Consider the following 27,933-nt stretch of genomic DNA (forward strand, 5'->3'; position numbering starts at 1 on the left):
AAACGCACGAGAAACGAGGACAAAAGAACTAAGAACGTGACTGTCCTCCTTTTTCGTGGGCTTAATTAAAAGCTTTTGCATTAAACATGAATGTTCACCAACTAGCCTATCTCGCCGTCTTGTTGCTACCTTTTCTGTTATCCGAGTTTTTCTTTTCTTTTTTTTTCATTTCTCTTTGCTTGACGACTGCAGAAATGACACGATAAACCCGTTCCAGGGGCGTAGCCAGAAATTTTTTTCGGGGGGGGGGGGGTTCAACCATACTTTGTGTATGTTCGTGCGTGCGTTTGTATGTGTGCGTGTATATATACGCAAGCAAGACTGAAAAATTTCGGGGGGGGGGGGGCTGAACCCCCCCCCCCCCCCCCTTGGCTACGCCCCTGACCCGTTCATACTTTCAGACTTGACTGTGGCTTTCATCAAAGCCGCCGGAATCGATTCCCCGACTTCGTGGTTTGCAGCAGAACGCCACATAGCGTTTCAAAGCGAGCCCGTGCGGCACACTTCCCTTAAATGGCATTAATCATCACCGGCCTATTCTGTGCGCACTGCAGGACGGAGGCCTTTCCGGCCAATGATCACCAATTTACGCAGTCTTGCGCGAGATTCCATTTTGTTCCCGCGAACTTCTTAAGGAGATCATGACACCCAATCTTCGATCATAATCTGTGTTATGTTGGTTAATCCTTGCGCGTTCACAAACAAGCTGGCGAAATTGTAGTGCATTTGGTCGTGCAATTAATTTGTAATTGAGTATTTTTATAAACAGGCGAGCAGCCTAGGAGTCGGGCAACACTGACGCACTCGCGCGAGCCGTGACGTAACCAGCTGCTTGCTTTACGAGCGTCTGCGTTCCGGCGAACGATTTGGTTCCGTGGTCAGCTGCGCGTGCAACGTAGCTATTTCAGCTTTCTTCAACTTGGCATTGAAATTGAACAATTTACAGCGGCTGAAACTTTGATAGAAGACGACGACTCCGCTCATGTGCAGCACATGACGTCACACACGCCATGACAAAATGACGGTCGCCGACGCTAGGCGAGGTTTTTGCCGGCATTCCTTTACAGTCCATTTTTCACACATGTACAGGCACAATAGACCCACTGCATCTACTTTTCGCTGGAAACCGCAAATTGTTGGGTGGCCGTGTCGTGGCCCCTTTATTTTTATCACCCCTCCTAAGTTCCTGTCCTCCTCGACTTCGTTCTCATTCCTCCATTTCCTTGCTCAAACTGAACAACCGTTATATGCATAGGAGTGCGCACGTGGGGCCGGGTGGGGCGGCCCCCCCCCCCCCTAATCACCTGAGAGCGGGGGGGGCGCAAAATCTGCCCCGTACATATTGACCCTTCTAGTCACCTAAGAGGGGGGGGGGCGCAAAATCTGTCCCAGATATTGACTTAGTAGGGTTGGGGGGGGGGGCGCTGCGATGAACCTTTGCCCCCCTGATGGGGAACCCTGCGCACGCCTATGGTTTATGTATGCATTACGTGGCTGGCCCAGGTCCCTCGTTTTACAGCTTAAGCTGGCTTAGACTAGAGTCACTGTATATGCTACCTAGCATATACAGTGACTCTAGCATACACAGCATATACAGTAGCATATACAGTAACTCTAGCTTAGACCAGAGCCGTATATTGGGAATATACGGCTCTGGCTTAGACTAGAGTCACTGTATATGCTACCTTAGCATATACAGTAACTCTAGCTTAGACTATCCTGAAGCGCCGCCGCCGCCGCCGTCGTCGTAGTAGCAGCAGCAGCAGCAGCAGCAGCAGCAGCAGCAGCAGCAGCAGCAGCAGTAGTAGTAGTAGTAGTAGTAGTATTAGGCGTCACGAAGGTCACGAGACCAGAAGGGGGAGTGAATAATGAACTAAAACAAAATGATGATGATTATTATGCTCGAAGTTATGACGACGAAGTTCTGCAACGCGTACAAGACAAGGTCGAGACGAGACACGTGAAAACAGGACAGCGCTCGTTCCGATTTCTCGTTTCTCTTCTCGTCCTTATCTTGTTCGCTCTGCAGAATTTCTTTGCTGTGGACCAGCTGGCCAATCCCAAGAATAGTCTGATGTTGATGACGTTTTGCACCGAAAGTCATCGTCATCACCAGCTTCGCTGTCCCACGGTTTTCACTGCCTGGAACAATTTTTTTTTTAGTTCGTGCTTAATGTCAACTATAATATTTGCTACCACGTTGTCTTCCGATCTCATGCTATTACGTCTATGTCGTCTTTCCGTTCCATCGCACGCTGCGTGGCCCTTAAAGGGGCACTGACACCAACGTTCGAAGGTGAGTTTACTCTGCCATACAATATATTCCTGCATACAGAGGCGCGGCTCTGACCAAGCGTGGAGCTCAGGAAATGCTAATAAGATACTTTATTTTGACATTGAAAGGGCCCTGCAATACTTTTACAAGTAATCATCAAATGGCTTCATTAAAATAGCTTATTGCCTTACGAATCGAATGCCGCAAAAATTTTTAGAATCCGTCATGTACGAGCGGAGTTACAGGGATTTGTCGTACGCTTCAAGCGCTTTCTCTCTCCTCTCGTACCCGCGAGCGCCCTGAAAGCTACGCAGGCTGGGGGATGACAAGGAGGCGAGAAGATGCGTCCGTTCGTCAGCGCGTGGCTTACGTAAGCCGCACGTGGCTTACGAACGCGCGGCTTGCTTTCAGTGTGATCGCTAGTGCGCGCGCGGGCACGTGGCGGCATCCTGCGCCGGCCGCGGTAACTATGCAGCTTACGATACTGAAATCAGCCAATGGTCGTGGACTTAGGGTTTGTGGCGCGGTCATTTGGTTTTATGGCATCATTTGTTGAGAGAAAAGCGAGCGATTATACATTCCAGGTCGCGTGCATGCTTGGCTCGAGTGTTCTCAGGAGCCTCGACTACCGATCGGTAGCGTTTTCTGGTCATGCTGAAAAAGTATTGCGCAGGACCCCCCCCCCCCTTCCCTTGAAAGTCCATTTTCGCAGGGGCACCCACCTACTGACATCGACACTAGTCTGACGTGGACACAAATTTATCACAGTAAAACCAGGACATTGAAAAAAAAAATGCACAGACACGTACATGCCAAACAACGTTCTCAAAGTAACAGCAAAACATAAATGATGCGTTGCACATACAATTGACAATTTAGGTAACACCGTGATAGTGCAAAAGAAAATGTCCGAAATACAAATAATAATGTTCCTAAACAAAATGACATTATTAAGGCGAAAGCCTTACACGCCTTATCAAACGTGAAAAGTGACCGTCGGCAGCACAAATGCATAAGCACAAATGCATAAGGAACGGTGTGACTTCTTCCACTTTCACTTACGTAACCAAAGCGTTCGTGTTATCTGAACGTAATTATGCCGTATAAAGCTAGCCGATGGCCCTTACGTAATCGTCTTCGACTGCCACGAACAACTGCGTAGGAGCTGTATGAAAATAGAGGGATACCTCAGTACGGTGTCTGGGACGTCGCCTGCAAGACATGCGTACCTCGCATACACAGCTTGCGCATGTAGGAAGGTTGTTATGCAGATGTGGTTGACAGCAGCGTGACATTTTTCCGGCTGCAACTGCGTGAAGGTCGCCATCTTGTATGACTCCCGCAGCGCCGACACCATGTCGTCGCCTATATTATAAGCCAACAGAAACGTGTTACCGCGCACTTATGCGCTTGTAATAACGCTCCTGCTAACAGCAGAACCTCGCTATAACGAACACTGATATCGCGAATTATCGCTTATAACAACTAAACACACACTTTGGTTGGTCAAGCTTCATTTCACTGCCATTTATTTCTTTTTATAACGAAGCCGAAAACGCGAGAGCGGCCGCGTTATCGGCTATAACGAAGAAATATTTGGTTCGCGCGAGGCTCGAAACTAAAGGTACCATAAAAAGCAAAATAAATATTGAAAGACAATTCACTACCACATTTCTTTCTAGATGTGGTTGTGCGTTGCTGGGAAAAGCCGCCAGTCAAAGATAACATCCTTCTTAAAACGGATGTGAACGCAGCATGCCTTGTCACGCAAACTTTGTTCTGTTGTAATTTTACCTTCTCAAGTTCCATTCTATTTAGTCTGAATTACAGCACGAAGACAGGTAAGGACACCTGGGTAAGGATTACCTCATTTATGGTGGGTTTAAAGCCTAGAATAATTCGTCTTGCTATCTTACAAGTTTCGCATCAGCCAGGTTGCGGATTTCTATCTCTAGTGTTACTATGAATATCGGATACAACAAACTAATCGATGGGCCGGTGCACATGTAGTAGAAGGTGTGTGTGTGTGTGTACATAACTGCCAAAATGATTAGGGTGTATATGACGTTGGCTATAACACGCTGCTCGATAAGGGTGTGGGGTGTGTCTTTTCCATGCATGCAAGTGTGCAATTCATATGCACATAAAAATACACTCTGCGCAGAGTCTGCGGCCATCGAGGATGTGTTGCAGTGCCTGGCCCGGGGCATGCGCCTTTACAAGGTGCGCTCCGTCAAAAAGGTCTACCGTCGCCGCTACCAGCTACTCTTGGAGAACATGCACCTCGTGTACAGACGCTCCAGGAAGCCCTTCTTCGTCGCCAGGAAGCCGAACGGTCAGCCTAGTGCACGAGATTTCGAGCGCTTTTCTATATATATATATATATAAAAGAAATTGGGGTAGCTACGCACTATAGTGGTGCGAAAACTGACGAAGCAGCAGGGCTGGTTGTGTTGCCTTCCTCCTCCCCCTCCCCCTCACCTGTCTCTATCCTTCTCGTTCTCCTTTCCTCCTTTCCCTCATCCTCACATCTGTCCACCCCCTAACTCTCCTTTCCCAACCCCCTTTTTATACTTTACTATACAAGGCTATGCTATGTTCTACTAGCGTGCCTGGATAGCCGAGTAGTTACGACGCTCTCCTTCAGATCGTGGGGACGCGGGTTTGAATGCTGCCTTGCCAATGAATTTTTTTCACCAAGAATTTTGCACATGTTGAGTATAACAAGGCTGGGCAGTTTCTTGTCTACGCCGGATGGACTAATGAAAAGCTTAACAGCTCTGCTGTAAGGAGTTCGGAGTAGTGAACAAACTCTCTGCCTTGCCTTCCCCTCGCCCTCTCTGCTTTTCCAGGCATTGCCTTTCCAGACATTGCTGTCCATGATCGCTTTACTGCTGACCAGATCACATGCAGAAAATGTCTTTTTTTTCTTGAAAAAAGAAAGTAGGTAGTACAACACACCTATTTCCAATCTCTGTGAACCGAAGCTTATTATACAATGGCTCACCCTCTGTGTAACATTCTGCAACGTTTGCTTACATGCTTACCTGAACGGTTTAGGCATAGGCCACTTCTCGTAAATTAACACATGTTCGCAAGCAAAACTGTGCGCGTGTGCTGCTATCAGTGTATAAAGAGCACTTCCAATGGAATTTATATATATGCCCAACTGTCTCATGTACGCAGTGGACATCTTTGAGGTCGAGGAGGTGCGCCAGGGCTGGAAGACAGACGTGTTCAACGGCGTTGAGCGCAAGTACCAGCGTGGCTCTCGCTCGCATTACCTTCCTTTCAGCGTCGACATGAGAGAGGACCGCTGTTTCTCGCTCATCCTGTCACCTAAGCACGAGACTCTCGACTTGGTTGCCCGCACCCCAAACGAGTGCGAGCTATGGGTGCGCGGTCTGCGCCACCTGGTGGCCAACTGCAAGAACACACGCAGGGACCAAGAGTACGAGAGGTGCGTGGATTCCCAGAGTGCGGTGTCGCACACCTCTCTGATTTTGCGACGTCCGTCCGTGAACTTAAAAAGAACTGATGTGACCTCCTCAGAGTGAGCGATGACGTCACATAATGGCGTCCTCATGTCATGTCACAGATCATCAAAATGTATGACATGATGTGACCAAGAGTACGAGAGGTGCGTGGATTCCGATAGAGCGGTGTCACTTTATTCTTACTGCGGAGGTGTAACTAGCATGCCTCTGATTTTGCAGCGTCCGTCCACAAACTGAGAAAGAACCCACATGACCTCCTTCAAGTGACGTCATATAACGGTGTCATCATGTGACGTCACAGGCTAAAATTTACAACATGGCGTCATCGCTCACATGGAGGTGGTCACGTCGGTTTTTTCTGTTCGTGGATAAGCACCGCAAAATCAAAGAGGTGTGCTATTTAAAGCTCCACAGTAATAATAGAGCTAATTGCTTCCTGGATCGGCCCACCTTTGAACAATCGACAATGTCGTTGCTCAGCAAAATTTATGACAACATGATGTCATCATGACGTCACCAATTGCCATTTACGATGGCCGGGTCAAAGGTGGGCCGATCCTGGAGGCACTGCAACACCATGCGAGGTGCAGAAAGCCTTAGTGGAGTGGTACTCATGTTTTGTACGTGTTTTGCCGCATCATTCAAGTGTAGGCTGTGTGTTGGCGCGGTTGTGCATGGCAAGTATCGGTTGACCACGCGTTGTGAGAATGCCTGAGGAGCAGTGTAATTATGGAGAACGCCAACGAGAGCAGATACGGGAAGCGTGCCCGCCAGCACTGCGTAGTGGAATGGTTTCAACTTTTTTCTTTAATTATGATACCAACTATAGGGACTCTCCATGTGAAAATTTGCCATCGACGTTGATATGGTGGTCCGTGTAAAGTTCAGCGAGGCGAGATAGCAAGAAGATGCTATCTCACCCTACGTGCAGTGCGCTGTGGTATTGACCCAGGTGAAAATGAGTAACTGGGAATCCAACTGGTTTCAACTGGTATCAACTGGGATCAAATGGTTCCAGTTGGGAAACAACTGGTCCCAGTTGATTCCAGTTGCAACTGGTTCCAGTTAGCAGCTGGTCCCAGTTACAACTCAACTGGTCCCAGTTAATTCCAGTTGCAACTGGTCCCAGTTAGCAGCTGGTTCCAGTTACAGCTCAACTGGCCACCAACGGGAACCATGACCAGTTGAACTGGAAGAAGCTGATCCCAGTTGGAAACCATAACCAGTTAAATTGGAAGCAAGTGGTCCCAGTTGCGCCCTAACTGGAAGTGCGACCAGTTGTCCTGGTTGTACGGTTCTTCAAAGTGAAAGAAGAAAGATAATTGAACTCGAACGCATATGCAGCATTGCTGCACTTGAGCGAATGGGTTTTATCTAAGAGCTTTTTGTGTCCTATTCGCAGAAGGGTACCATCACTGGCCTAGTAATATTCCTAGGACAATGAGAGAATAAGAAAATAGCATCTCATCAGGGGCGTAGCCAGAAATTTTTTTTGGGGGGGGGGGGGTTCAACCATACTTTATGTATGTTCGTGCGTGCGTTTGTGTGTGTGCGCGCCTATATACGCAAGCAAAATTTAAAAATTTTCGGGGGGGGGGGGGTTTGAACCCCCCAACCCCCCCCCTTGGCTACGCCCCTGCATCTCATGGTTTGCGAATGAATTATCTTTTCTTGTTTAGACGTCATCCTCTTCGTGTTGTTTAAACCCCATTACATTAATATATACAGCCTTACCTCACCTGATATATATGTATTTTTTAAAATCATATTATCGTGGATTATTCCGTTGCGCAAATGCGCAACACACTGCACACAAGCGTACGCTTGTTTTAGCATCAATACATTCAACTAACATTAAAAAGCTGTTGTCAATCTTTTTACGTCCATCACGGTGACAATACGCGCAACCAAGGCGGGCCCAATTGACGTTGGGGTGTTAATATTGCCGTCGTCTCGCTGGGAGCATGCCATGCTTAATAGTCTTGTGTGCAGCACAGCGGTTACTTCCGTACGAGAACGAAAAATGGAGTAGTGCCAGTGCCGAGAGCTACCATCTGAGACTGCCGACATGCTGCCGACACAAACGCACAACGCACAAAGAATAAAGCTGCACTTTATTCTGTGGTCTGGACCACAGAATAGTCACTGCATGCGAACCCGCAAACCGTTGCACAAACGCAGCCTCTCTACATCGACTGCCGTCACATTAGTTCCGTATCTCATAGGCTCATACATTGAACGAAGCAGTAAAGTAATCAAGCATAAAGATTACATATAAAATAAACTGAAATGAATTATTTCGTGCCAATTCGGCAATATTTATTGGAAGAAAGAAACTGGATAACAAAGACATAAAATTTAGAAAAAACAGCGATGCTAGTTTCGTACACCACATGGGACGAGGGCTAGCTACCGAGTGCTCGGTGGTCCGTGGTCGCGCTGCTTAGTTGTGCTGTTTTTCAGAAGGAACGTGCAGTCATGGCATGCGTAAATTAGACTTTGTCGAATTAGTGTTCGGCAGCTTCATCTGTGGAAGACTTTGACTTCAGGCGAACGCCGGACAAGTGTTTACGCCTGGGACAAGACGGATATATCGACCCATTGTGTGCGGAATGCTGCCTGCCAATTGTCAGCGATGCAGCCGTTTGAAGGTAATTATACCATTTATGCTTCGAGTGCTAGTTGTTCAGTATCCTAGAGAAGATGTAGATATAATGCAGGCAGAGTGCTTTGAGTGTTGAGACGATGGAACGTTGCATTGTAAACAAATGCTTTCGATACTGCTCTAGCTAAGTTTGTTTATGGGTTTGTGTGGAGTGCTCGCAAACTTGCTGCCATTTGTTTGGGAGCATCACAGAAAACGAGTGCCGTGCAATACTTGTGCTTTGAACGGCGTGCTAAATAACTATGAAGTGTACTCGTAACTCTGTCCGCGACTTTCAAAAAAAGCGCTAAGGGCCCGTATTTGCACTCTAAATGAATATTCCTGAACCTGTTGCATGTGTAGGCATATGAATTCGAGTGAAAATAATGGTGTTTTTTTTATTATTTTTTGCTGATGATATATAAACTCGACTTCTAAAAATTCGGAATAGATGCAGCGCATGATCTCTGTAGACACTGTTTGTCGTGTGAATTGTTAGAAGGTAGGTCTGCTGTGTATATCTATAAATTGATATGACTGTTCTGAGACATGCATGAAACATGTTACCTCTTATTTTGCAGCAACGCTGTTTCATTGGTCACGGGTGAATGGCACAGATTCATCAGCTGCGCAGCCCGAAACTTCACCAGTATATTGGTTGAGAAAATACAGCACTGCATGAAAGCCGAGCGGAGGAAATCTTTGCACTGAATGTGCAACCACAGTGCTGGTCCAAACCAGCCACAGCAGGGAATGCCTAGAGCTGTGTAATTTTTTGTGTAATAGCAATAAATCATGATCATCTTCTACACTTAACATGGAGTGTCAAGTGTTCCACTGAAGTGTTTGATGTGCTCAGAATGAACATTATTTGCACGTTGAAAATTGTTTGAGCTAGCTGGAGTACAAGCATGCCCATTTGGGCACCAACGGGGAATGGGACCTGTTCACAACTGGGAAAGCATTTCCAACTGGGAATGCATTCCCAATTGGTACCAGTCGCCAACTGGGAATGTATTCCCAACTGGTCCCAGTCGCCAACTGGGAATGCATTCCCAACTGGTCCCAGTTACCAACTGGAAATGTGTTCCTTAAACCAGTTGAAGTGGAACCAGTTGAAACCAGTTCGATTCCCAGTTACACATTTTCACCTGGGGAGGGAGGTGCAATTGTGGAGGGAGAGGGCGAGCACAGGCTGGTAGAAGAAGAGGAGGTGTGGATTAGATACAAGTGCGCCATAGCATAGCCAAAGTGCGCGCGCCTTTGATAGATAGGAGGGGGGGGGGTGACAAGACATTCCTTTTTTTATGTGTCTCCTCTGTTGTGCAGCAATCAGTTGTCCATGGAACTCATCTTAAAGAGTGCAGCATAATTTAAATTTCAAACGCCGGCATTTGGGGGTACTGAATAAGAAATATGCTACCACATATGCGGCTGCTAATGTTTTCCGCATTTTTGTGCTTTTTTGATTGCTTTAAGTACATTCATCGTTCAGCTGCATTGTTCTCATTGCCAGGTGGCTGCGGGACCAGTTTCAGAAAGCGGATGTCAACAAGAGTGGCTCTCTGAACTTCCAAGAATGTCAGGGTCTTCTCAAGCAACTCAACATCACCATGGACAAACGTCACTGCCAAGCTCTCTTCCATGTGAGCAGTTATGTTTGCATCGTCTTTTCCTAGCGCCCAGACTCCTCGAGTAGTGCTGTGGTATGTCACTTGTGACCATCGCTATCCATCACCAACTGTAAGAATCTGATATGAATGAATGTTTCATCTAAACATTTCAAATGAATGCAGTGGATGTTGAGGTATATCGTTGCGTTTAGGCTAAAGTATGTTAACACCTCGATCCATGCTGTTAAGTTCCTCGAAAAGCTTGCAATACATGCTGCACACTTCACATTGTGACTCTTCTAATGCAACGATTCACGTTAACTTCTTAGTGGATATGCATTTCATGAAAAAACTTCTCTATTGTAAATTTACGAAACCGTTGCGCAGGCTCATGATAACCTGTAAGATTCGTTATAGCATTGCGTTTGCATCACTTGTACCAATTCCAGCTTTTGCAAGATTTACCCGACATGCAACTCCTGAACGCAGGCTGCCAATTTCAAGAAGCACAAAGTAAACGGAGAAGACGTGCTGGACCGAGACGAGTTTGTAGCCTTTTACCACAGCCTTTTGTCACGGCCCGACGTAGATGCCATCTTTAAAACGTGAGGCTTACGTCATTTTTTTACACATTTCTGATAGCGGTATAAAACTTTAAAGTGATGCAGTCAGAAAGTAAATTTTTAAACAAAACACACAGTATTGCAACTTGCAGTGCAGCAGGTGGCAAAGAAACTTACGAAATGGCATGATGAAAATGAAAATTCAGCAAGTTACAAAGGGTCTGTTTTAATCAGGTTGTCAAACTGGACAAAAATACTAGTTCCGTTTATGTACATGCAGTGAGCGTGAATTTGAATCCAGTTCTACAACTTTTCTTCAACATTCTGCAATTCCTACAACAGTTTGCTAATATTGTCTTACAAGATGAACTGTAATCTTTTTCTAGGCAGCACAGTGTTGCATGGTGCCGTATCAGCCTGCGCACCCGTGAAACCTTTAACATATGGAGGGAGAGACCAATTGCCTGGAATGTGGGGGAGAGCAACTGATTGTTCTGCATGAAAATCAGTAGTTAGGGCACTTTAGCTTTATACATCTATGTCAGGTATAGACATAAAGAGGACCATGTTAGGTAGTTGCATCGTTAGTTTGTGTGCGATACCAGGTGCCACACCTCTACATGTTTAACCATGATTTCTCCTCCTGGACCTCCCCATTTTTGTTCTTATCGCCACAAAAGCTTAGCTCGGGAATACCAAAGAAAATAACTTACAGACATCGAGGTGCACAAATTTTAGAACCTAAAATTCCACAGTACTAACTAAATCATGTCATAAGGTTTAATTTTTTTTCACGAATTCTCCATTGCAGTTCAGTCAATAACATCGCAAATCTATAACAAGATGTTTGAGAGCACTCACTATTACTGGCCTTGAGAGCGAAACGTAAAGCATACGTTCAACAATGTGAAATGCAGTGGCTCAGTCCTGTGCTACTCGAAAACACTCGGCTGAAGCATGTCGTGCATGCTACTTGAATCCATTTTTCTCTTTGCCACTGTTGCAGTGTTTTATTGATAGCTTTCTTTAAAAGAGTAGGCCATTGCAATGAAGCCAAGGAACCCTAGTTAGAATGAGAGCAGGTGATTTTCGCTCTGACATGCAGTTTACAAGTTGGCTGCACTATCGTGGGTAATTTTTCATGTGAATAGGAGAGAGAGAGTTATGAACAGAAATTCTTATTGCCACACATAGTTACCTTAAGGGCAGCATATCTGACTTCACATGCATACGTTAAGGACGCTCTCCACAAAAAAAAAACTACGAAAGAATGAGCTTACTTACATACCTAGCAGTCAAATTACAAGTTTCATCAATTGCAAGGCTCATCAGAGTGTTTATACACTACGCAATTGAAACAATGTTGGCTGCATAGTGTAACCTAGACAACTGAGTTTATGAGTACAAGAGTCCCTGCGTAAGTGGCTGTGCTTACCAGCTAATGCATATCGTTTGTCTCCATTGTCCGATGCTGCTCAGCTCCCCAGTCATATCTCTTTGAAGGGCGTGTGCGGACTGTATACTTATTTTGAAAAATCACGGACCTTGAAATTTTATTTTTTGATCAAGCACCTATGTTGGCCTGCATGCTTGACCCGTTTCTTGCCAAACCAGTAACACACCTGTTTATTTTGGTTCAGGTTCGGTTCAGGTTCAGACACATTCAAAGAATAATGGTTCGGGTTCAGCTGTGGCTGAAATTGCGGTACAGGTACTGTTTCCGGATCAGGTTCAGTTTGACAGCCTACTTTTAACATCCGTGAAATGCCCGTTTCTGTGGTCTAGAAAATGGCTAATCTCCCACTCCTATCCAGGTTTGCTGGCCACAGCATGAACGTGATGGGTCCTGAACAGCTGTTAAAGTTCCTTACTCAGGAACAGAAGGTGTGGTGGGATTTCACTATCGTTAGTATGTACATAGTGTGCAACTAAATTCATATTTATTCTCTGGTTAGATGAATGTGTCCCTTGCCGATTGCAAGAGGATCATTGAGAAGTATGAAGCAGACAAGCACAAGCCACAAGGCTTCCTTGGAATTGCAGGTATACAGCATTTGTCATATCGCTCATCCCTTTCAGCATAAAAATTCTGAGCTCTTCAGTACAAAAAATCTTATGCGATTATGAAGAACACCAGAGCGGGGCGCTCCAGAATCATTTTGACCAGCTGGGTATAATAGCATACACATGCATCTTTTTTTTCATTTCATCTACATCACAATGTGGCCACCATCGCTGGCATCAAGCCTGCAATCTTAACCTCCGCAACACAATGCAATACCTGCTAAGCAGCCAATGCACGTATTTTTCAGCATATGAACACGCGGCATAAAAGCAAGTGGTCACATCAGGATCAAACAATGTCGTGCATTGTACATAAGTTGTAATACAACTTCAGATGTGCCAGACACAACTGTATTAAGCTTAGAATGAAATCTTTGGTCGCTTTGAGGCAGGAGTACAAACAAAAATGTACCTCAAACAAAAATGATAGTAAAAGGCACTCTTTTTCTGCGGTGCGCAGGTTTTCGTGAGATGCTCCTTTCAGAGGAGCACGACATATTTGACGCCAAGCACCGGCAAGTCTGCCAGGACATGAACCAGCCACTGAATCACTACTACATAGCGTCATCCCACAACACGTGAGGAGTTCTTCTCTGTGCTGCAAGATTTTTCTGTGTCACACTATTTTGCTGGATTGCTCATAGAACATGCACCACTTGAGGTGGGCATTCCTTTCCCATTCTTTGGTGCATATACTTAATTTTACTTAAAAATGGTCTGTTTCTGTTTGAAGAGTTTTGAGGTCTCAGAAATGCACCTGCTGCCTTTCAAAGCAGTCAGTGGGCACATTTGAAACTACTATACACCGTGGTAACATACATATTGCCTTAACTTGTGTGCAATGTTTCGTATCACATTTCTTCACTAACACATCAACAGCATCATGCATTTTTACACTCAATTTCATAATCGTAGAGCACCAATAGTATGCAAGTGGGAACACACGGTGAGTAATTTCTCTGCCATGAACTGCTCAGATTGCTTTGGGGTTGTGGTTGAAAATGTTTTGAATGTTTTGGCAACAAGCGTGCCACCAACTTCTCCGCATTAATTTGTTATGTGAATGAAAACATGCTTGCTAACGCATAGTCATAATCAGAGATGATACAGACCCAAGAACTGCTTGCTGCAAGGAAAAAATATGTGTTGAACCGTTTTTCAATACCACATTGGTACTATCTTTACCTTCAGTGGCAATCATTTCAATCCTTGACTGCTTTGAGATGTCATGTTCCACAATTTCTCACATGCTTGTCCTGCTCACAATTATTGCAGAAACTGGGCAATCTATTTACCTTCCTAACTCTGTACATTGTGACAATAACAGTTTACACTTCACCCTTTTCCATTCTGTAATGCACAGGTACCTAGTCCAGGGACAGCTTGTTGGCAGCAGTAGCGTCGAGGGCTACATCAGGGCATTGAAGAAAGGATGCCGCTGCCTGGAGCGTGAGTTACATCCATTCCGAGTTTCTTGAGCTCAAAGAATCCCTTCCTTGACACTTAGCTGCCTCCGCAGATGTCGCGCCCTCTGATGTTTGGTTTCAGCTTTATATCTCAGGAACTTTTCTGTATTTTATTCTGAAATTTTGCGTGCTCAATAAGAATTTTATTGGCCTTCACCTTGTGTGATTTTGACTTTGTAACTTTTGTTACTATTTTTTAATTAAATACCGAATTTTGTACTGGGGCATAAAATATGGCGCTTTTAACTGGGTAATTAATTTTGTTATTTTATACTGGGGTATAAAAGTAAATGTACCTTTTCTCAGAAACAAAAAACAGCATGACCGTGAAATCTGGCATGCTAATTCCACATAGTAAGTGGCATTAACCCCTAGCTCTAAAAACGGGTTGGTGCATTTAACTCGCAAGAAAAAAATATTGTCCTCACATGTCATGTGCTGTAAGAGAGACTTTCCCAATTAATAATTTTTTTTCTTAATTATAACTCGCACAATTTTTCAAAGTTTTAGGTTCAGACTGTTTGGAAGGGATTTAAGTATAATATGAGAAAATTTCAGCGCAATCGGTCAGATAGCTTTCCAAAAAAGGTACGTCAAGCTTTGAAAATTGAAAAAAAAAACTGATTGTGAGAAAAACGCGCCTTTATGTTTCAAAACACGCACGGACAGTGCTCACGACATAAATCAATGACTACACTGCAAAAGCATTACGGCTGGGTAAATATGCAATCAAAACTTATGAAACTGGCAGAAAATGAAGATATTTAACTGATATGGCCATATTCATTATTAAAAAATACATACATGCAGAAATGATGATAGAAAACAACATGTAAACAAGCCCTTGCATATGTCAGGAGGCGCGGTTTTTGGCGCTATTTCTACATGGCTTCGAGTGCTCCTACGCGCTTGCCATGGCACGGTTTTACTCCTCAGAGTGTGGATTATTTTTTAGTAATGAAATAAAAAAAAACGCTTTTTTGGTCGATCTACCCTACCATACCCCTTTAATTCAGCAAATGACGATGAATATCGGGCTCAGGCACCTGCACAGCTGGGGGGGCCATGATTGCCGACGTCAGCTTGTCATATTAGGAGCAGACTTTATCAGCTGTAAGTTTAATAAAGTCAACCGATCAGCCAAAAACACTGCTTCTGATGCACCAACAGTTACTCAAGCTGAAAGCCATTTCCGAATTCACCGTCATATATTGTTATCATGAGACGTCTCCTTTGTTCAAAAGAGCTCTTATTGCGCGTTTCTAGTTGATGTCTGGGATGGACCAGATAACGAGCCCATCGTTTACCATGGCTACACTCTCACCACCAAGATACTCTTCCGGGATGTCCTCGAATCGGTCAAGCTTTACGCCTTCAGAGAGTCGCAGTAAGTTCAATTGTTACATCCGGAAGTGTTCCTATTCAGGAATGGAAATTCGCTGAAATGCAGTGACCGGCTAATCTTATCGGACAAGCTTGTCAATTGCCAGTCTACCCTCCACGCAGGTACCCCGTGATCTTGTCCCTCGAGAACCACTGTACTCTTGAGCAGCTGAAAGCGATGGCCAAGCATCTAGTCGAAATACTGGGCCGTATGTACTTTCGTACATTCTATCAGTTTAGATCTAAAAATTTCAGTGTGACTAGTGCACACTGCTTATACTGTACTGTACCATTGCGTGTATTGTGCTTCGTGATAAGGTACAATGGCTCTCTCTCTATGTGCTAGGATGAATTACAGTAATGAAAGCAGTAAATTTCAGTTCTACGTTAAAAGCCAAAGTAAAAGTTCACGGAGTCGTTTCCACGTGAAGGAGGCTGCTTTTCATTCCAGATAGAATGGGTAATCATCATATAGTACTTCGATTTAGATGTCCATTAAGAAACATATTTGGTAAATGATAATAAAGTCAAACTGAATAAAATTTCAGATGGTCAAAAGTCGCATAGCCCTTCTATTTTCTAACGTTGCAACTCATCTTCATTTTTTGCAACTTTAGCACATTAAAAATCAGTTATCTGACAGTCATTAAACTGTTGTTACAAAAAGTCTTCGTTGTAATTACTTGTGGGAAGGTCGGTTTATGATAAAAAAATACGTTGAGGCTTACCAAGTAATCCATAGTCAGACCTCGATGGCTTGGAGCTCATGCAGGCATAGCTATTGCTGCCTGTTGCATGGCATGTGGTTCTTCTGCAGAATACGCAGATTTCATTCTGTAAGAGTTTGGATGAAAATGTAAGTTAAAGCTCTTTCATTTTTGTTGTTTCAGCTTTATTGTACAAGAAGCCAATCGGTGACAAAGAAACGGCAATGCCACCACCCTCAGCGCTGCTGAATAAAGTTCTCATTAAGGTAACATGCTCATGCAAGTATACCACTTCATAAGAGTGCACAGCTGTTTTGCTTCAGATATGTGGGAATGGAGGCATTTTAGAGAAGTGTAAATTCATAAACATGCAAATTTAATCAGGTAATAGCATAATTATTCCATCTGAGCTTGTAGTTTAGCACTAGCGCAGACTCGGAGCTTGTGCGTCGATCCTTAGCATCAACCGACTTCCACGTGCCTTAGCGAGGTGCCGCTATGCGATCGCGCAATGAAGACGTTAGCGGTGGAGCCATAACTATAGGGTAACATATCATTTTGATGAACAACTGGAGATAGTCGGTTTAGAAAACACTGACTGACATGTTTATATATGAAAATGCATGACTAATTTGGGACACGATAATTTCACCACTTGTCACTTACATAGCTGTTATTTTTTGGACTCCCTTAATCAATATATTAATGACTTTTAATCAGTGTTTTAATCTACACCACTTTCTTAAATGGGCAGACATATATCGTCTGTACTGTGGTGCTATGTTGAGCATCTGCACTATTGGTTGTGGCTAATGTGTGCAAAACACCTCTAATGCAAGCAGACCTGTTAATGCAAGACCATGTGATATTCAACTATTTTTTTCTGGAGGTCTAACGCCATTGACGCATCAAGGATGTCAAATACAAGCACTTATGCACTTAATGAAACTGCACTTCATTACTTATTGCATGCTTTGATACTGGCCATTGCTATGCACAATAAAGGTAAACATGTATTCACATAGAAAAAGTTAGAAAGTAAAGCTATTACTGCCACTACATGCCTGACACCTCTTACAAATACTGTTTGTTATAGTTTATGCCATACCCACATTCATGACTGTACTGTGCTTTTTGGCAATGTTCCGCTGTATTGTGAAGTCCATAGTGCCCGTTCTATTGCAACACTTGTTATCGTTCCCATGTTTGTCCATTTTCCAAGATTGCTGTGACAGTGTTGCTTGATGTCGTGTCTCATGTTCCTTGTGTATTTCAGGGCAAGAAGCTAAACAAAGACCTCTCCTTGGATGAGGATGAGTATAGCGACGATGAAGGCACTGCAGCCAAAGTAAATAATGAACAATCTCTATTTAGCAGCTGCATGAATCTTATGTCTTCGTGAGGCATTGGTTGACTCACTTCGTTACACGTATTGATCGTCACTAGCAGAAATAACTGTGTTTGCTGCGTAATTATCTGTCTACGAACTTAATTTATCGCTTAGCGTTAAGTGCACACAAATCCACATATCTTAAAAGGGTCATGAACCACCCATCAGGTTTGGTGAGAAAACACATCCTGCCAAACGTTGCAGTCGTGCTTGGCAAGGAGAGCTTACAAGTGGAACACGAAGTTGCCGTTTTCTCAGGCGCCCACTTTTCATACAGAGGCCCGTCCTCGCACACTTCGGAGCTGCCGGCGCACTCCTTTTGATGTCGAACAGCGAGCAGCATGCCATTGGTCAATAACCGGCATAAATCAAGAGCAATGTTTGGATCAGATGCGCTTTTTGCCACGGGGTGAAACTCTGTGCCAGTGCTACACTCCATATTGTGCTGAATTTCCCAGGAAGCCATACTCACACGCAGGATTCAAAACGAGGGAGAGCAGTCGCATTTCATCGTGCGCTGAGAGTCGAGACAAACGCCGACATAACTTCCTTCCCCCGTGCCATCCCTCCCTCTGTAGCTCCCAGTGTGCTCGTCGGAAAGAGAAGAGAGAAAGCACTTGAAAGTGCGCAACAAACACCTGTAACTTTGCTCGTTATTGACGGATTAAAGACATTTTTGCAGCAATCGATTTGTGAGGCAATAAACCCCAATACTGATCTCATTCGATCATTTTTTGGCAAAGTGGTTCATGACCCTTTTTAAAAGTGCCTCTTGTAAAAAACTGGAAAGAATACAAAAAATTTGAAGGCTTTGTTTGTAAATCTTTTAAATGAACTGCTTCGTGTACTTTTGGCCACTCTTCTGATGTTTCTGATGCTTTCTGTATGGTACGCTGCACGCTTGCACTGTTCTTTCATTTGAGTCCAGTTAAGAAACTCGTCAAAATGCTCTACGAAATAAGGCCGAAACAAGCTAGCAAATCTAACATAGATTATCATGTAGATATTATTCACACTTGCTTTGTTGGACACGCTATACAAATCCCATTTCGGTCTGTCTGTTATTTCTTTCGCCTGTTGAATTGAATTGAGTTTATTCACAACAAGGTTGCGAGGATGACCAGGCAAAAAAGCTGCGTTGAGCAGCTTGAGGGGAACCTGGCCACCTCATACACTGGGCAGCTTCACAGCGCTCAAACACAAACACACGGTATACATAATGCGTGAACTAAAATAGTAAAAACAGTAAACATCCACTGTCAGAATAAATAAACAAGGTTATTGTGGAATCATTTGAAAAAAAGGGGGAAGAAAATAGGCGAAGTGATTAAGACAGAGAAAAGAATACAAATGAACCCACGGCAGCACAAGCAAACACATAAATACGTCGCGTAGCCTTTTTAGCAACAGAGTAGATACATTGAGACCATTTTCTTTGTTGCATTGCTTTAATGCTTAGACCTCGCATGGAGCTGTCCTAGCCAAGGAGCTTTCGGACTGCGTCAACTACTGCAAGGCAACACATTTCAAGTCATTCGAAGAGGCCGAAAAGTGTGAGTATAAATGTTATCCATTATGCTCACTTTACCATTATTAAGGCGAAAGCCTTAAATGCCTCGTCAAACACAAAATTTGACCGTCAGCGTCGGCGACCCGCGGCGTCAGGGATGAGTGATGCAAAAAATCATCACGTGATGACGTCACCATATGATGTCACGATGAAGTCACAAATTGCCAAAATTTGTGACGGCATAGGGACATCATGCGACTTAACGTCACATGACGACGTCATCACATGACATCGTAGCTTGGTGAAATGTGGTGCGATCACGGAGGCAATGCAAAACAAGATGAGGTGCCTCCGATCTTGGAGGCAGTGCAAAACCACGTTACATGCAGAAAGGTTTCGAAGGCTGGCGGGTGCAGGATCAGTATATCGACTGAGAAGAAAAGGAAGATTGCTTTCGCCTTCGAGTCATCTTTAGTGAATGCATGAAGGGACCCTGTGAGTTTTTTACAGTATGATATGCAAAATTACTGACCCACAAGTCTGAGTACTACACGATCCTCTTTCTCATGATGCAGAAATAATAAATTTCTTGTTGTGAGCACAGTATATACATATGCATCTGACGGTGCAGCTTGACAAATGGAGGGAAAATGGGGGTGCTTGAATAGGCCATATTCGCACATTTGCACGATTCTAGCGCACCCCCTATTGTAACGTGCAGGTAATTGTACATTAGGAAAGCTGAAAAAAAATAAATTGGTGGAGATTTCACTTTTGAGCCCAATTGTATGTAATGCACACACAAATTTGAGGGCTACAATTAGCAAAAAAAATGTGCGTTAGAATCATGCAAATATGGTTTGTGGAAAGGCATATAAACACATGGCATACATGCACATGTTGCTTTCATGCTAAAGTTTCTCCTCTTGTGGATTTATTCATTTAGATTGTACTGCCGAAGGATTTTTTTTATCACAATGAAATCACAGATACCTTGTTTTATTGACTAAACTTTCGTCGGTCATGAACAAGCTTTGAAAATTAAATGACAGATATTTGCAAAAAGCCAGATACGAACCTTTTTGGTAACGAAAGGAGTGGAATTTTTGTTTTTTAACCTTTATCGCTAGAACATCTCCATTAACAGTGTCAATAGGCCATGAATATATAAAGCATGAACTATAGCACACTGCTCACGGTACACGGATGATCTACGGTGGCTGCTGCTATATGCCCAACCTGACAGTCAACCATCGTCCGAGCTCTTCTTGCAACGGCAGGGCATTTGAACATTAGTGGACTATACCTAAGAAGTGCAGGATTATTTAAGAAGTGCAGAGTACACAGCTCATTATGCTTGTCTAGAGTGCTGGAGCGACGCATTCCGGACTGCATAAATGGCACATACGGAGAAAGCGTGCTTTGAGATAGCCCAAATTTATGCATTCACTGCCACTAATGATACATGATTAAATGTGGGCTACCTCAAACCGTACATAGTCGGCAGACCTCGCCAGTGCAATCTGGAACGCACCGCTTTAGCATTCTAAGCAAGCGTGTTGGTCTCCATACCTGTTCAGTTTACCTCAGGCAAGCCTTTCCAGTGTTTTTCACATTCATGTTTTCTTTCTCTCTCATTGTCTTAGTTCAGAAGCACCTTGTTTTACAAATTTATCAATTTGTATACTTTACTTGATCAGGGCACTTCAATGAAATGGCCTCCTTCAGTGAAGTCAAGGCCAGCAAGATCTCATCGACTCCCGAGGGTGCTCAGTGTTTTGTTCGCCACAACAGCAAGCATCTCTCCAGGATATACCCCAAGGGAACCAGGACGGACTCGAGCAACTACGACCCCATCAAATTCTGGAATGTCGGCTGCCAGATTGGTGCGTTTCTCAACTTCAGCTTTCTTTCACTAGAGTAACTGTCCGCATCAGTACAAAAAGGCATTGGTGATCCGTTCTAATTTACACTATGTTGGATATCGCAACAAGCCTTACTGCGAGGTCACGTGAAGGCCATTGACATTTTATTTATTTATTTATTTATTTAAAGTACCCTCAGCATAAATATATATTATAGAGGGGAGAGGCAGTATAAAAAGAGTCCAAGTAAGATTATACCGGAAAAGAATTAAATTCAGTGAAGTACGAAAAGTATGTTGTAAACATTGAAAAAATAATGTTAGTTCACCATAGAACAACATTTTTGAATGCACAAGCCAAGGGATGGTATATCGATACATATATATACATACATATAATTTGCAAATATCGAAATTTTACAAAAACAAAGAAGTCACATGAAACCTGTTGTGATTAATGAATCATGATTAAATGTCGTTAACTAAAGCAGTTTTAAATGGAGCATGGTTACATAGGCTAACTATAGATGCCGGCAGACCGTTCCATACGTTGCTTGTTTTGGGCAAAAATGATGCTTGCAACGCAATTAGACTTTGATATTTTGTCCGGGAATCCTCCTGTGATTCAGTAGCGAGCATAGCATTTACACAGTCTTTTGCAACAAAATAAGCTTGGTGCATTCGTTGATGCAAACACGGGATCTTAGAGTCAACCCACTATCGCCTTTACACAAAGCATGTTAGGAAGCTCAGAACAGTGCCTTTTGTTGCCTTCATTTTGTTTTTGACGTATTCTCTTCCTCAGTGGCATTGAACTATCAGAGCTGGGACCAGAAGATGTTCTTTAACGAGGCAAAGTTCTCCCTGAATGGTCGCTGCGGTTACGTGCTCATGCCAGAGTTCCTCCGAAAAGGAAATTTCAGGATGGATTCTCCTGATCCGTCTCTCAAGAAGAAGCTCGTTTTGAGGGTAAGAAAAAGAGCCCATTCTCTTTCCTTCAAAAATAGTGCGATTCAATTTGACGGCAAAGGACACACTCTTGAAAAAGCAATTTTGCTTTTATTCACATTGCCGAAATGTTTTTGATTATTGCTTCATTATTTAGGCCAAGATGACATATAACTACGCTTTTTTTTCGCACTAACACATGCACGTGCATGTGTTAGTGGAAAAAAAAGTGCACGGAAAGATAATTTGCCACCGGCAGGGAGTGAACCTGCAATTTGAAGGTTGCTGGTTCGGTCCCTGCTGGCAGCAAGTAGTCTCTTCGTCCACTTTAACTTCTTGTCATTTATATCACAACTGCTAGAAATAACATCCCCTATACCTTCCTTGGCTTGATTGTCTGTTACTTCCCATTAATGTTGTGTCTAACAAAGAAAAACACTAGCCCTAAAAATCCCCCTTTCATTCTCATCACATGGGCATTTAGGACAACAAGAAAAAATTTTAGTTTTCATTTTGCTAGTTGCACATCATCATGAGGCAACTAATTGATATACCACTGAGGCCTAATAAGATGGGCTTTTCTCTTGAAACTATATGAACTTCAACCATCTAAATAGGCATTTGTTATCAACATATTCAATTAGGGTAAAGTATACCACGTGCTACAGTGGTACATGCCACAGGAAAGCTCTGCATGCACACGACTGCCATATGTTACCGTAAATTTTGCCAAATACGGTTACCACATTAAGAAATGCAATTGACTGCAGCAACCAATTACCACCTCACAAAGTTAACTATGAGCAATTACCATAAGTGATTTCATGCTACTTTCCTTTCAGTTTTATCGCATACTAGTATTGCATAAGTACAGTAAACAGAACAGGCTGGCCTTGTTCTCTCTGAGCGCACCCTATGTGGCCTCTTGCATGATATATTCACCAACAATTGCTTTTAAAATCTTTTGTCAGTCACCTTCCCTCATGTTCTTCTAAAGACATCAGCAGCAGCACTTAAGATCACTCGATGCACATGTTGGCAGTGTCCCAAGCTGCCTTGCCTGTTGGCTGTTACAGCTTCCCTCATCAGGAATGTAATTGCATTGGTTTAATTGATTACTGAGAGGAATAATTAATCTGTACATGTTGCTAAGTAAAAAGCTTGATTACAAATAATTACATGCTACTAGTTAAATACAAGTGAAATGCATACAATCTTCAATTAGAAGCAAAAATATGTGCATGAGGGGTTGTTAAAATATCTTAATGACTGTATTAACAAGCAATTGCAGGAAACAGTTTTCACTGATAAATGTGGTGTTTCTACGGAGGCTTTTCTCCAGGTTCTTTCTATGTATTTAAAGTCAACGCTGGTAGGTTGGAAGGAAGGCATTTATGTGCAGAAATCAGGGATTGGTATTGGTTCAAAGGTTGCTCCAATTCTTAGTGATTTAAGACTGACAAACGTTTAGAAGGGCACCTTATGCAATTCTATTATTAAGGTTTTTTTGTTATGTGGAGGATTACTTGAGTTTTTGTAGTGGTGAGTACTTTGAATCTGTGGTTACCTCAATGAGCATAAAATTTGAATTAAATGGAGGAGGGCCGAACTTTGCCAAGGAGTTGCCTCAGAATAATGGAATGCATTTTCTAGACATTGCTTCAACATTTCAGAAGAACCACGTATGCTGGCAGTATCCACCTAGATCTTCAAAATTGCTGCTGAACTTCTCGTCAAAGCATTCTAAGGGTGTAAAAAATGGTCTAGCCATGTCACGCCTTAAGTCTTCCCACACCAAGTCGTGTGAGCACAAAATGAATGCCAGCTTTAACGCACAGGTTACGTTTCTTTCGGGAGTAGGTTATCCTCGCATTGCAGTGGCCACTGTCGCTGAACGTTTCCATTATGTCCATTATGTCAAGTCCGAGCATGATTGCAGAAAGTGATAGGAAGAAACGTGTTGTAACTATTCCTTACATTCATTGCATACCTCACAGGCTAAAGAAAGTAGGAAGTAGATACGGTATTAATGTTGTTTTTACTGCTACAAATAAGCTAGGTAAGATTGTGCTGCTATGCAGAGCAAGAATTAGCGAGTAATAGATAAGAAGCAAACTGACATTTGTTTCGTAAAACACACCAACAAACTGACTGATTGCCGTACAGGTGTGGTATATAAGGTTCCTTTTAGCTGAGGCCACTTGTACGTAGGACTGACAGGCCACAGTGTTAACCAGAGATTAATGAATCACTAACTGGAGGCTCACCTTCTAATCTATCTTTACATTGTTGAGAGCGCAAGTGCACACCAAAATTCAATGAATGCACACTTTTGTACCGGCACAGGAATGAAGATTGAGGCTTGGCATAACGATAATAGTGGTAGTGCATGCGTGAGTCAACCGTTGAGTAACTTGCATAAATAAGAAATCAAATGCCTTAACAGTTATCTTTCACGTTGACCCCAACACATGCCGGTTTAATAGGTTCGCCTATTACCTGGGCATGTGCAGATAAGTTTTTGTGGCTTCTTTCTTTTCCGCCGCTGTGCACCTCTTCAGTTGATAGTCGGCGTTTGTGCTGTCTAAACTTCCTTCTTGTGGTCGCGTTTGCACGCCCTGTCTTTTAGAATGAAAGATGTTCAATATTCAATTTGGTATAGGAAGATTATTCCCCAAACATTTATTATCTGTTTGATTGCATAGCATAACTATTTGCGCACTTCAAATTTTTGGGGCATTGTTTTGAAGGAAGAGTGAAGCTGCTTGTATGATGCATATTACAGAGCAGCAGCAAATGCGTTGAGAATGTCTTCGCTTAAAAACCTCACAGCTTTCATCAGACCCATCAGTTCTTTGACCCATGATTTATACATTACTGGGGCAACATGATCATTCACGGATGCAAACTTGACACAAAGCAGTCCAAAGTAAACAGTTGAAATGCTAAAAAAAAGCACATGTAGAACACATTTATCAACTGTTCTTAATGATTCGAAGACACAGCTTCATAGTTTAAACTGTAAGGAGGGAAAAAATTTATGTATGACTGCACAATACCGATTAAAATTTTAGCGCCTTAGTGTCTTTCTAGTGTATTCATGTGATTTGCATTCACGTCACAGATAATCAGTGGCCAGCAGCTGCCCAAGCCCCTCGAGACCACTGACGGGGAAATCGTCGATCCTTACGTCGTGGTCAAAGTGTTTGGACATCCGCTCGACAATCAAAAGGTCAAGACACGGTTTGTCAGGAATAATGGTGAGCCATACACTTCTCATACTTTATGCCGCTCTCCCAAACCTGATCCATAAGAAAAGATTACTGCTTGCTAAACTCCCTGAGCTAGTTAGGTTGGGAATTACAAGTTGGGTCAAAATACCAGTTAAAGTGTGTCTCGATGAAGCTTACTTCACTTCACAGAACGGAGAATGTCATCTCAAAGGGATACATGCGCATAAGCATTTGTTTAGCGCTCAACCTCTTTGCTTCCTCCTACTTCTTTCTCGTGTCTTTTCTTCCTAGTTTGCGCTAATATGTATCCCTTTGATGTCAACCAATTTGCCTGCCGAATTCTTACTCAATGGTATTTCACTTGAGGTCAAAGATTTAGCTCTTGCTTTGGGCAATCAAGAGCACTGTAATACTTGCAATATGTTTTGCTTTATGAAATTCTGAACACCACTACCTTATCAAGGAATAACTTACAGCGCAACATGAGCTTTACGTTAACAGCAAAACGGACAGTAAAAGGCAGTACAACAGACATGGAAAACGGACAGTAGAAGAGAAGGACACAAGCGCCGTGTCTTTCTGTTCTACTGTCTATTTTCTAATTGTGTTGCGCTTAAAAGGACGTACAACTGCTCACAACACGAATTGAGATAACCCCACTAATGGAAAGATTGCCTACTGCATTGTCCAAAACGAACCCTGTTCTTCTTGTTAAATGCGGATTTATATTTTTATTTCCTCACTCAAAATTACTTTTTGGCGTCTCTCGCGGCAAAAATGTGAAGATGCACTCGTTGGCCATCACGTGACCTTTTACTGGTGTACGCTATTAATTGTCTCTATATTAGTGTTGAAATGCAGCACACTTTTTATTATAATCTTTTCTAACTTAAATTGCAGTGCCGATATGCCTTTGTTTGTACTGAGGCAGAACAGTGGCACCGCCTTCGCTTGACTTATGGTCCGATGCTCATGAGCAGCAGCATGAACGTTTTTAGCTGAGGGCCTAGCGGCACGTGCTGACGAGTTTGAGAAGATTGAAGAGCACCTTGTGGCCTCCGCGATTACCTCTGGCAACGCGTTGCCAGAGTTAACCGCAGAGGCCATGAGCACCTGGCTCGTGAGGTGGTAAAGGGACCTCACGTGACGACGAGCGCTCGGAAAACTTATTCTACCTGCTTTTTATATTCAACAACGATTCAAAATGTCAATATGAAGGTGGGTAACCACAACTTCACCCACTTCTGTGAAAGCAGAGCCTTGAGCGTAACCCAAGGAGGGCTATCGGCATCGCTATCGCTTCACAGCATTGCTGGAGGACGCCTCTATGCGCACTTTTGAGGCTTTTCAGATAGAAAAAGTACTGCGTATAAAATAACCACGTGGTTTGGGATCAACCTCTTCAGCTACAAACACTACAAAGGGTGAGCTTTCTGTTGCGCCGTAAAGGACTGGGTCGAGAAAAATCGGTTGTCAGTCTTTCCACGATGAACATCCACCAACTAGCCCAACTCGCGATTCTGCTTCAATACCACAAGTTTGAGCTCAAGAAATGAGACTGTGGTCCTGCTGGTTGAGCAAAATTGCGCGTAACCTTTTCTCTCGTGCATGCCTTGCAGGCTTCAACCCAACGTGGGACGAGGAATTCGAGCTGCCTGTACACGTCCCCGAGTTAGCCATGTTGTCGTTCACTGTCAAGGACGAGAGTCGCACGGGCAAGAACATGAAGCTGGCCAAATTTGCCATTCCCTTGGATGCAGTGGTGCGAGGGTTATCGCCATGTGCGTCTATACAACAATGCCTTCATCTCCCTGGTGCCGGCAAGCTTATTTGTGCATGTCAGCTTCCGCAAGCCCTGATTGTGTGCATCGTCGTGAACTTCCAGTGTGAAGGATGCCTTCTTCCGCAGAGCACATTGCGAGCATTACAAGCCTCATTCTTGTCATTGACATTTGCATTGCATTGCAGTATGTCATTGCCATTGCAGTATGTGCCTTCTTACAACTCGTTTGGGCATATGCCAAAGCTTCTGTCTTGCATGCTGTAATAGGGTTGCTTTCTTGTGCTAACCGACAACTGCCGGATAGCCCGTTCTGATGTTTCTCTGCACTACAAAGCATGGTTTGCATGTGCACGTCATCTTCTTCATCAACTTTTTCATCAACATATTTTTTTCACACATGAAAAGCTCACAAAGGTTCAGCTTGGTGCACTAAAGAAGTTGCAGTGAAACAAGAGCCAAGGTAGTATCTTATCTGAAGTTTTGAAGCCATGACGCGCACACTTAAAGCTGTTGTCTTGCCTATTCGCATAAGTTTCATACTGGTGAGAGTGGGGAATCCTCACACTATGCGATGGTTATTTCAACATATGTAGTCTCCGCAAAACTTTCCGACAAACTTTGTACATAACAGGGATGTTGCTTAAGACATTGTAAGGTTCTTTTTAATGGAATTTTGTAATGTCGCGTCGTCGGTGCCTTAATTTTACCTACAAATTCATTCTCTTCATTGTGCCCTTACGCTGCCCTATATGCTCATTGTGCTAACAGACCACCACAAGTGATACATGCACATGTTTGCAAGGTGATTCATTTTGCTACATTTTTTTGTAAGCAGTACGTGCATTCTCTTAATTGCGTCATACCTTCTCCGATTCAGCAGCCTGGACTTTCCACTACCATGCACTGGTAGTCCACTGTTTTTCTGAAATGCTTTTAAACATGTCAGTGGTGAAGGAAATTAAATTACAGGAGGTGTGTCAGCGGTGTTGTTAC

At 43.4% G+C, this 27,933-nt stretch overlaps 1 protein-coding gene across 1 annotated transcript in view; it reads left to right on the plus strand.

Annotated features, from left to right (window-relative positions):
* Window positions 1-27,225, plus strand: part of LOC119404827 (1-phosphatidylinositol 4,5-bisphosphate phosphodiesterase delta-4-like) — a 60,872-nt gene extending 33,647 nt beyond the window's left edge. The window contains 18 exon segments of the mRNA XM_049419029.1: window positions 4,440-4,610; window positions 5,462-5,735; window positions 9,933-10,062; window positions 10,519-10,634; window positions 12,407-12,476; window positions 12,548-12,635; window positions 13,117-13,234; window positions 14,020-14,105; window positions 15,389-15,509; window positions 15,629-15,714; window positions 16,396-16,478; window positions 17,489-17,560; window positions 19,062-19,155; window positions 20,813-20,998; window positions 21,782-21,945; window positions 25,049-25,184; window positions 26,777-26,922; window positions 26,924-27,225. Of these exon segments, the coding sequence (XP_049274986.1) occupies window positions 4,440-4,610; window positions 5,462-5,735; window positions 9,933-10,062; window positions 10,519-10,634; window positions 12,407-12,476; window positions 12,548-12,635; window positions 13,117-13,234; window positions 14,020-14,105; window positions 15,389-15,509; window positions 15,629-15,714; window positions 16,396-16,478; window positions 17,489-17,560; window positions 19,062-19,155; window positions 20,813-20,998; window positions 21,782-21,945; window positions 25,049-25,184; window positions 26,777-26,922; window positions 26,924-27,016 (2,234 nt within the window). The 3' untranslated portion in view covers window positions 27,017-27,225.
* Window positions 27,226-27,933: the final 708 nt, after the last annotated feature.

Source organism: Rhipicephalus sanguineus, chromosome 9, assembly GCF_013339695.2.
Source record: "Rhipicephalus sanguineus isolate Rsan-2018 chromosome 9, BIME_Rsan_1.4, whole genome shotgun sequence".
Taxonomy (NCBI): domain Eukaryota; kingdom Metazoa; phylum Arthropoda; class Arachnida; order Ixodida; family Ixodidae; genus Rhipicephalus; species Rhipicephalus sanguineus.